General features: G+C 41.4%; 1 protein-coding gene across 1 annotated transcript; it reads left to right on the top strand.

Annotated features, from left to right (window-relative positions):
• Positions 1 to 228: 228 nt before the first annotated feature.
• On the top strand, positions 229 to 8,070 carry LOC121915990. The gene is made up of 5 exons (XM_042440691.1): positions 229 to 339; positions 1,299 to 1,493; positions 2,887 to 3,033; positions 5,171 to 5,305; positions 7,392 to 8,070. Exons 1-5 carry the CDS (start codon positions 330 to 332, stop codon positions 7,511 to 7,513), a joined length of 609 nt encoding a protein of 202 aa, XP_042296625.1. The 5' UTR covers positions 229 to 329; the 3' UTR covers positions 7,514 to 8,070.
• Positions 8,071 to 10,430: the final 2,360 nt, after the last annotated feature.

Here is a 10,430-nt window from a genome sequence, read left to right as displayed (position 1 = left end):
AAGAGGCCCAGTTTTCTTAATTTTCAATATAAAAGAGAATCCCAGCCTAATTCCAAGGGATGTGAGGCCACAGTGAATGATGCATCCCAAGGAATACAAAGGGATAAGCCAAGAGGGATGTTGCTCTGGTGTCTTCCCCTGGCTCCTTGTTTCTGCAGGTGGTAAAGTTCTATGGCAGTTGGAAGCCTAGACTGGAGAGCCAAGCTACGGTACTTTCCTTTGGTTTATGACAAAAGGAACACCAACAAGAAGAAGAGGGTATAGAGAAGAAACAGAGCAAGACGTGACTGAACACTTCTTGTTTTAGATCGGACTTCGGTGGAGCCAAAATGAAGACAGGTGGCCTTGTGCTTCACTATATGGACTTAGTGTGTGTCATTAGCCACAGGGAAAGTTAGGATAACATCATTGGCAGGGATAACCACTTAAACAGCCCCCCTACTTCACTTATTTGGGCTTGAGGGTCTGGTGACACGTCAGCGGCTATAGCAAATGAGATTGGAAATGTGTTAACGCTTTAGTGGGCAGCAGCAGGGAATAATGGCAGAAATGATAATATTCAGGGGACGGAGCATACTGTATATATCTTCCGAAGATCTGCAGGTTCTTTTTTTAATGTTTAAGGGAAATACGAGGAGAGAGGGAGGGAGTTACTCAGCTTCCCACACAGGCCTCCTTTACGAAGCCCAAATGTTTGGGGTCCAATGCGGAAGGCCTTGAAAAGCTGAGCTCTCTGGATGTTTTGGCTTAGAACACATATAGTCCCTTACTATTGGCTTTGTCATCAGTGACGTCTTCTCTATCCGTTGACAGTGAATCTGCTCTAGAAGTTATCAAAGGTACTGAAATTCTCCACTGATTAATAGATGAATATATGTGGTGTTCTTTCAAACAGTATTAGAGGCTACCAGCTACCATGGCATTTAATCTGATAGAAAGACTGTTGCTAAAACACTATTGATTACTGTAAAACTTCTGCTTGCTTACCAGAATCCCATGCGGAATCGTGACTGTGAGCGTGGGTTACAAAAATAAAGATTCAAATCTTGCCTCTCCCATTTCTCTTTGATATCCAGATGCTACAACAAGGGCCAGAATAAGTTAGGTTCAGGTCCTGTGATGTGTTTAAGAAGCCCATTATTAGTATTACCAATAAAGTAAAATAAAAATGATTCTAACAATGACTTTCTGGTCTGGATGCAAGCAGTGGCCTCACTTTACCCACCTCTGGTCTAAAACATATCCTCCGAGCATTGTTTTTAGGGTGCCTGATGCTGTTTTGTTTCCTCTCTGTCTAGGTTCTTACAAGACCTCCCGCATGTCTTTCTTCAGGAAAGCATACTGTGCCATGTGCTCCATCAACACTATGTTGCTCATAATCTCCATAGCATCTCCTTTCTGGCTGGTGCATCATTGTGTGCCAGGTGATATCCATGTGGGATTGTGGATGGTTTGCTTTCAAAAGGAATGTATTAGAAATCCTGTCCTCATAGGTAAGCAATACCAGGATTGAAGTTTCCTTTTCCATGGAAGAAACATAACTCAGGAGGAAGGTGACCCTCCTTGGCGTCTGCTAAGAGCATTGCTATGAGTGTATGTAACATCATGGAGCATTGGGGCAGAGGTAGCCCTATGCATTCCTGCCAGCTCCTTGATGCATTCACAGGGCTTGACAGTAACCTCTAACAAATAACAAGTTGTATGCAATTTCTTCCTTTCCCCAGTAACAGATGCACAGTTACATTACATTATGATTTTAATATGGAGAGATCTTATAGCACCCTTCAGACAAACTGAAAAAAGGATTTTGGCAGCATGAACCTTCATAGACTTAAGTCAACTTCCTCAGATGCATTTCAGGACGCAGACCAAAGTCGACGAAAACTCATGCTGCCAACTTCTTTCTTTCAGTTAGTCTCAAAGGTGCTACAGCGATCTCTCTTCATACTGACTCTACAGACTAACGCAGCTATATCTTTGAATTCTACCATTATGATTTTAAGTTATATTTTATAATCCAGTCATCTCCCATTGTAACTGTTAGTTTTTAATTAATGGCCTTGCTAAATGATAGAGGGATATCTCTGGGCTCAAAGCTAAATATGCCATAATAATGCTAGATAGATTTGCATTCTCGTATTAGCGTTGGCTGTTGTTATTATTTGCTGTCAAGTCAACTTTGACTTTATGGCAATCCTGTGAACAGGAGACCTCCATGAGGCCCAGTCATCAACTGCTTTGCAGAATCAGGGCTGTGAGTTCCTTGAGTGAGTTAATCCAGTGTAGCGCAGTCTTTCTCTTTACCTACAGCCGTCCACTTTGCCAAGCATTCTTGGTCAAGGTCCTGTGTCAAACACATAGCCACAGAGTCATCATGCTGATGTTTTTGCTCCCCACCCAACCCCTGAAAACCACCTTAAAATCTGGGCAGCCATCCAGAGAGATGGAGGTCTGTGTTGTTGGCAAATGAGGCACTGCAAGATGATGTGACCAGCCCACCTTCCATCAGTGAGCAACGTTGCGAGGAGCAGAACTCTTCATTGCAGTGTTGCTCACCTCCAGGAAGGGGCTGGTCACATCATACTAAATGGAGCACAGACCTCCATCACTCCAGATGGCAATACTGCCACTGTCACAAATGACAATACAAAGCAGTTACAATGTGCACAGCCTAATTGAGGACATCCTAACTGACTAACAGGATGTTAGTCATTGACCTTCCTAATAAATCATGTCCATTTCATTATATGACCAAAGTACGACAGCCTCATTTTAGTCCTTTTGGCTTCTAGAAAGAGCTTGAGATTGATTTGTTCTATGACCCATTCATTTGCATTCTTAGCAATCCATTATGTACACTTATATTATTTCATTGGTTTCTTCAAGAGAGCGTGACAGTTACTCAAGGCCTTATGATCACTGCCCTTGGCTGCTCTGTCATTGCCTTGTTGGCCTCCCAGGATCTTTTCACTCGTGTTTTAAAGAGGGAAGTACCAGAGGTCCTGATTTCTTCTCTGGCTAACTACAGTGCAGGTACTATGTGAGCCACACCATCATCTTTTAAATGAAAACTTCATTCTTTGAATATTTCTACTTGTGTAGACAAAATGCCTCCCCAACCAAGAGAAAGGGTATCTATGGCCCAAAACACACTGTAGAAATAATCCAGTTTCAGACCGCTTTAACTGCCCTGGCTCAATACTAGGGGATTCCAGTAACTGTAGTGTTTGTGAGACATGTAGCCTTCTCTGTCAGAGAGAGCTCTGGTGCCACAATAAACTACAATTCCCAAGATTCCATAGCACTGAGCCAGGGCTCTTAAAGTGGTCTCAAACTGGATTATTCCTGCAGTGTGTTTTGGACTTATATGGTTGAGAAACTGCACATTTTGCAGATTCCTCCCCAAGCGTTAGGAGGAAAAGAAGGAGAAAAATATATTCAGACCAGTGAAGATTGAGCATGCTCACTGAGCATGGAATGCTGACTATTTTAGGATTATGGGAGATCAGCGACCAAAGAAATGAAAAAGTGCCCCTGTGTGTATAATATTATATCTAGGTTTACATGTACATATGTATGTGATACAGAGCTTGGCAATTCCACCTTGGCTTATGGGCTTTTGGCTCTCTTCCCCATCAATGATGGATGGCTGCCTTCCCATGCAGTTCCTATTTGTTGCCTGATACCAGTGCTGAGGTCATCACAAGGCACCCAGCCATGCTATCGATGCCACGTGTCTCAGAACAATTCGCACCCACAGCAGAAAGCACCTGGAAACTCACAGGGACCACAAGTAAAAAGGCTGCCACCGTTGTCACTGAAAACCTGCCGAAAACCTACAGCAAACGGTCAGCATTTAAATATGGGTTGGGGAAGGAAGCCCCAAATCGGATGCAGGCATCATAGGCAATTTGGGGCTCTGATCCTGTGTCATGTAAGTAGGAAGCAGCAAGCCCAGGGGGAACTCAGGATAAATCACCCACACAGACAAGGCCTACAACTCCCAGAATCCCCCAACCAGCATTCAGGGAACTGTAAACCAGAAAGGTACTTTGCCAAAGCGGATGCAGTGCTAGATTAAACAAGTACGCATGGAAACCACTCCAAGAATCAAATCAACAGTTCGAACTTTTAAAATGGCTATTGCAGTTATATTTATAAAAGAAATTAAAGGTTCTTCTCTCTTCTTCTCCAAATATTCCCAATATGGCAAATAAATCAAGACTCACCATGCGTGTGTGTGTGACACAATTTCACAGCAATGCAGAAAATGTGCATAATGTGGCACTAGGCAAAGCATTCAGTTGTGTCAGAAATTTACCTGTCATTTTTTTAAACATCCTCCTAGGTTTCTTCCCTTTTTGTTATTGAAAAAGTGACTCTGAAATCTCAGAAACTATCAAGGTGATAAATACCATTTCCTATGCTTGGGTTAGTGGATGGGGCCTTACCATTATGATCATGATCATCATAGAATTTACAAGCATTCATAATGCTTAATCTGTAGGCATTGTCATGTTGCAATGTATGTATCTAACAATCCTGGAAGGTACGGCTGTACTATAGTCCTGATGTTTCAGATGGAGGTTATACAGTTGGCCCTCCACAGTTGTGGCTTTAACATTTGCTGATTTGATTATTTGCAGATTGGACTAATATGTTCTCTCTAGGAATCCCAAGGTCTTCCAGAGAAATTATGGAATTGACTATAGAGTTGCACTGGATGACCTAGAAATTGATAGAGAAAGCACTGGAAGACCTAAAGATCTCTAGAGAGGAGTTCTCTTGGGTAAAAAGAAGAGAACTGTTTTTCTATTTGTGGATTTTCCACTTTCACAGGGGTCCTGAGCCCCTAATCCCAGCAAATGTGGAGAGCCCACTATACTTCTCTACAGAGCATCCTAGAAAGTCAAGATGGAGGCAATATTGAACCTCAGGACTTCTTGCCATATATCTGACTCTCCTAGTTCTGTATCATATCAGCACCTGGCTTTTCCCTTCCATCAAAAATAAACTATGCTGCTGAGGGGAAATGATGTTTTTCTCATCCATGAGTATTTGCAGAGATAAAGGAAAATGCAAGAGTTTGGGATACTCTTTGGCTGGTCCCAAAAATGTCTGATTTTAATGATGACCACTGTCCTAATGCCATTATCTTTCTTATCTGTAGGACTCTGCACCATATGTTCTCTAATGATTATGTTATTTGAGCTTCAAGTTGTTGTAAAGACAGAGAATTCCCACCTAGCACCAGACTGGGCTTTCTGGATCAGCTGTGTCTCCTTCCTTTTGAGCTTAGTATTAGGTAAGTAGAGAGACCGGGACTCGCCTTTTGTTGTTTCTGTTGTTGTGTGCCCTTAAGTCATTTCTCACTTTTAGTGATCTCAAGGCAACCCTATCATAGGATTTTGCTCTGCAGTGCAAAGGAAATAAGTATGTAGACAAAGATGGAAGTTGGGGCAGTGTAGTCTAATAGACGAGGCCTGGGAATCATGCAGCCTTCCAGATGTTATTGCACTGCAACTACCAGAAGCCCTACCCAACATAGACAGGGGTGAGGAATGCTGGATGTTGATCTAAATCTGGAGGACCACACAATTCCCAATTGTTGTGGCAGGTTTTCTGAAAATCTGGTTTTAGTAAATTGGCCTCAATCCTACATCCACTTGGTGTGATGGAAATAAAGGCAGGACATCTGACATATATAATCAAGAACAAGACAATAAAACACAACACTGCAATATACTAGAATACTAAAACAATATACTAATGTACTTAAAACAAGATCCTCATCAGTTGTTACCCATCTTGGCCACCTTAGACTCACTCAGCGGCTTAATCCAGTGAATCAAAGAGGAAAGTCTTCAGCCCTTTACAAAAATGGGTAAGATCCTCCTCCAGCTGGAGGTGGAAAGCAAGACTGTTCCCCAAATGCAGAGCCAGATCCTGAAAGGCTCATAGCCTTTGATAGAGCCCTACATGTCGGTGAAACTGCCAGTAGGCAATCCTTTGCATGTGGATCTTAAATTCTTATATGGTACATACCATAGCTGAGATGCCAGATGCTGTGGAAGGTTAAAGTGCAGGGCCTTAAATACCAGGAACAAAAGCTTGTAATAAGCCCTGGCTATTTGGTAGTCCAAATTGGCAATGGAGATGTAAGACAATACAAATAGAGCTGTTCTGGATTAAAACAGTAAGAGAGCAGATGGGAAATGCCTCTGAAGCCACCTTGCTATTTTCCTAATACCTGAAGGATCCTGGTGAATTTCAGTGCTGATGTCATGATTTCGTGTGTGACTCTGGGCATGTAACCCAATGCTTCTCCAAACCTGCCTGCTTTCCACAAAGCATGGCTTTTCAGCAAGGGGGTTTTGTGGGCTGCAGAGGGAGGAAGAGGAAAACTAATGCCACAGCACCTGAAAAAGGACATTTCTACCCATAAGAAAGATCCTGTAAGCATGGATCTCCATAACAGAATTCTGTCCATAATCAGTTACTCACTGAGTACCTTACTACCAAGTCACCTTCTCTCTGGATCAAGTATTACATCAGGACAATACTGTTTCTGCTTGATGGATTTTGGAGTTTGCTTTGTTATGCTCTTAGTTACACAATGTTAAAATAGCAGAGACAATTTCTCAACCAAGGGATATAGTTCCTTGACTTATAAAATGCTTGGGTATATACAGTCAATTGCATAAAGAGAAATATAATGTTATAAGCACCACCAGTAAGGACAGGTATCCATACCAGTACATTAAAAAAGGGTTCTTGTGCAAATCTATCTGTTATGTCCATATAACAAAAACAGATGTAACAAACTTATTTTTTATGCAGTCTATACCAGGAATGTAAGTAGCAAAGTTGTCTTTCTTAGGTAAATGTGTGAACCAAGATCCTCACATTGGAGATTGTTCATGGGAGCAGGGTGGAAATTGTCTGTTGTGTTGACAGGACAGCAGACCTCCATCTCTCACAGCAGCTGCTGTCCTTTGGGATCCCCACCTATTCCTTTTGAATATATATGAATCATGACCATGAATCTGTTATAATATGCTGGTCTATGACCATAATAAAGATGAACTGAACTGAACTCTAGGTTATGCATTCATAACTGCCATCATGAATTCCAGCGATGGGAGAAAGTGAAACTGTCAAGTCTGTCCATTGCAAGGCTGAGCCAGTACCAAATGTCCACCTCCACAATCAAAACTGTCAAGTGTAATTTTCTGATGAAAAAGATCTCTGTTATGGTCATATGTAGCTTTTTAGATGGTGGTTTTTGTGGCCCCTCTTTTCCTTACCAGCTATGAACAGAAATGGTGAACCTTATGCTTCACATTTCAAGGATGAATCATGATCTACCCATTTCCCCATTTGTTTTCCAGGTACACGAAGTCTGCTTTTTCACCAGTATTCGCTCACAGAAGAGAAAATGCTGGCCTCCCAAGTAAACCCATTGCAAGGACCACAGCCATTATTTTTGAACAACATGAATACCCCTGTATAGAATGTGGAGAAGATCCACAGTTGCAGACATACTCCACTGTGAACCAAACTCTAGGCCTGGAACCCCATCGGGAAATAGCTGTTCTAAGTGGCAATGCTATTAAACCAATAGTCACTTGTTATCGATGGATAAACATTCATGTGATAACATTTCCCAGCGGTGGCTGGTGATGTCATTCCGTATTTTAGGCTGAACTTTAAAGAAATTCCCCAAAGTGTTGATCTCTATCCCCAAATTGGTCCGGCACCTTGGATAACTCCAATAAAATGTGGAATAAACCTGGAATTGTGGAATAAACCCTCCGAAATGGAAGCCACCAGTGGCCTTTGTAACTTCTCACTTTTGAAAGCTCATCTGGCTGAAATGCCTTGTTGGAACTGTTGAATTATCTCAACCATTCCCAAAATCCTTCCTTTCCAGCAATATATTTGTCCCCAAATGGAATATCCATCTTCATTGCCTATTAGACAATGATCACTCCCCTCTTATTTCTGCACATTGCTGATGTAAAAAAAAATACGCAAGTGTCAGTTGGATATTTCTTGGCCAATTGTGATATTACGAATGATCACCAAATTGTTACATTTCTCATACTGTCTTTTGCTTTGGAGTTAATGAACTTTACCAGAAATACATCATTGTCTTTGGTTTTTCTTTTACTCCTAGTCTCATTCAGATGAGTTTGTATCTATCCCATGAATCTGATTCATTGCTTCAGCCTCTTTCCTTCTTTGTGACTTGTGAGCATCTGGTCTGAACTTTATAAAGTTCATATTTATGAAGGGCTCCTAAAATTAGACTAAGGTCTATATGTGGCTCTAGTATAGTGGCCCTTAAGGTTTGGCTCTCCAAATGGTTTGGACTTCAACTTCCAGTATCCCTCACCATTGGCTATGCTGCCTGGGGCTTCTGGGAGTTGTTGTACCAACCATCTGCAGGAACAATGGCTGAAAAATAGTTCTTTAGGGGCATGGAACGCCCTTCTTCTTTGGTGGGACTGGCATCTATGGTAGGTTTGGGGAGTTGCACCAGGAGATGTAACTCCACCATCACAGCTAAGGCCCCATACAGACAGGCCAAAATAAAGCTGCTTCAGGTCACTTTGGAGGCATGCTGTTTCAATGATGCATGCGTACTAAGAGTCCAGAAGCCGTGCCAAAGCCACAATCCATTCCTAAGGACTAGAGCACAGCTTTGGCGCAGCTTCTGGACTCTTGGTATGCATGCATCGTTGAAACGGCATACCTCCAAAGTGACCTGAAGCAGCTTTATTTTGGCCAGTCTATATGGAGCCTAAGTCTCCTCATGCCTCTTGGACACTGTTTCCAGACAGCCAAGTATATATATATATATATATATATATATATATATATATATATATATTTGTGAAAGGTTATTATTTCCTATGAAAAAATCAGCAGTAGCCTTGCACAACAAAATGTAATCTTCCTGGGCCCCAAATGCCAGCTGAACAGACCTCCATCTCTCAGTGCAGCTGCTACTTGGGAAAACAGTTTTGGAAGGGTTGGGCCAGGAAACCTTACGTTAGTAGCACATGAGTAACTTAGTGGGTGATGTAGAATATGGGCCACTGTCTTTGCAACCATTTCACAAAGAGGAGGGTGTCAGTGTGCTTCTTTCAGACAAAATAGAAAATTTTAATACCAGATCTTAAGTTCAGAGGGAGGGAGGGAATAATGCTATGCAATTGTCTGAACACTGTTCTGAGAAATATTGATTGAATGGAACTTTTCAAAGCTGGGAACAGTGCGTTCCAAAAGGGAAATAAAGGGAGATGTGTTTTACTGCATAACCAAACCTCTCCTTCACCTCCCAGATTACATATTTGCTCTCTCTTCAGTATTAGGCACTAGGTTTTTAGGCTAGAGTATTAGGCAAAAATGACTCTGAACACGTAAACTAGTGTGCAAGTTATTGAGAATGCATGGTTCTTGGTGGTTTTACAATCTGAAGGAAATCAAGTTCTAAAATTTAACCATTTGGGGGGGAAATGTGGTTCAAACAAATTCCATGGATTTGGTGGTCACTTCAAAGAAAATGACCACACGATGCGAAATGTCATCAATGCTACAAAACTCTGCCTTTGTTGGACTGCGCTGGAACAACCTGAGACGGGGAAGTCGCTGTTCTCCAGAGTGAGAGCTTGTAAAGCACTAAGCTGTATATACCTAAAAAACAGAATACTGTAGTGAAAAGATGTAAGTAATTTAAAACCAATAAAGTTATCATGGGGGGGGGGGTTACTATTGAAGGGATCAACTGAATTATATCTACTTATTATGTAAAATGCCTAAGTTGAGTTGGAATTTCAACCTTAACATAGTCCCAGAATTTTCTTCTTCTTGTTTGTTTGTTTATATCCTGGATTTCTCCCAATTTGGGGCTCAGGATGCATTACAACAGTTCAAATGAACATAGTTTAAAAAAAAAAATAGATTTGCAATTAAATCGTCATAAAATTTGAAACCAGTTAAAGCAGATTACAAGAACAAGAAGTAAAATCCAGAATATTATAAAAGTCCTGTTGATACTGAAAAAATCATTTTTCAAATTAATTTCTTAAGTTATTAATTAATTAAATGAGAGACAATGGTAAAGAGTTCTTTAGCCTGGAACTGTGGCTGGCATGCATGCGCAAGTCACTCAGCTAAAGTAAGAAGATGGGTAAGAGGAGAAGATTATATGGAAGAGAGAAATGGAAACAAAAGGTCTGAACAGACAGGCCAAAATAAAGCTGCTTTGGGTCACTTTGGAGGTATGATGTTTAAATGCCACATGCATCTTAAGAGACCAGAAACTGCACCAAAGCTGTGTTCTAGTCTTTAGGGTTGGAGCCTGGCTTTGGCGTGGCTTCCAGCCTCTTAGGATGCATGCATCATTTAAACAGCATACCTCC

The sequence above is a fragment of the Sceloporus undulatus genome, chromosome 9 (genome assembly GCF_019175285.1).
Source record: "Sceloporus undulatus isolate JIND9_A2432 ecotype Alabama chromosome 9, SceUnd_v1.1, whole genome shotgun sequence".
In the NCBI taxonomy this organism is placed as follows: Eukaryota; Metazoa; Chordata; class Lepidosauria; order Squamata; family Phrynosomatidae; genus Sceloporus; species Sceloporus undulatus.
The sequence above is the reverse complement of the archived record's forward strand: the minus strand, read 5'-3'. Positions and strand labels throughout refer to the sequence as shown.

Bases quoted from the DNA above. Each gene is read 5' to 3' on its own strand.
- LOC121915990 (XM_042440691.1), top strand. The intron at 1,494-2,886 runs GTAAGCAATACC...GGTTTCTTCAAG, and splicing joins TAGAAATCCTGTCCTCATAG to AGAGCGTGACAGTTACTCAA. The intron at 3,034-5,170 runs GTACTATGTGAG...TCTTATCTGTAG, and splicing joins TCTGGCTAACTACAGTGCAG to GACTCTGCACCATATGTTCT.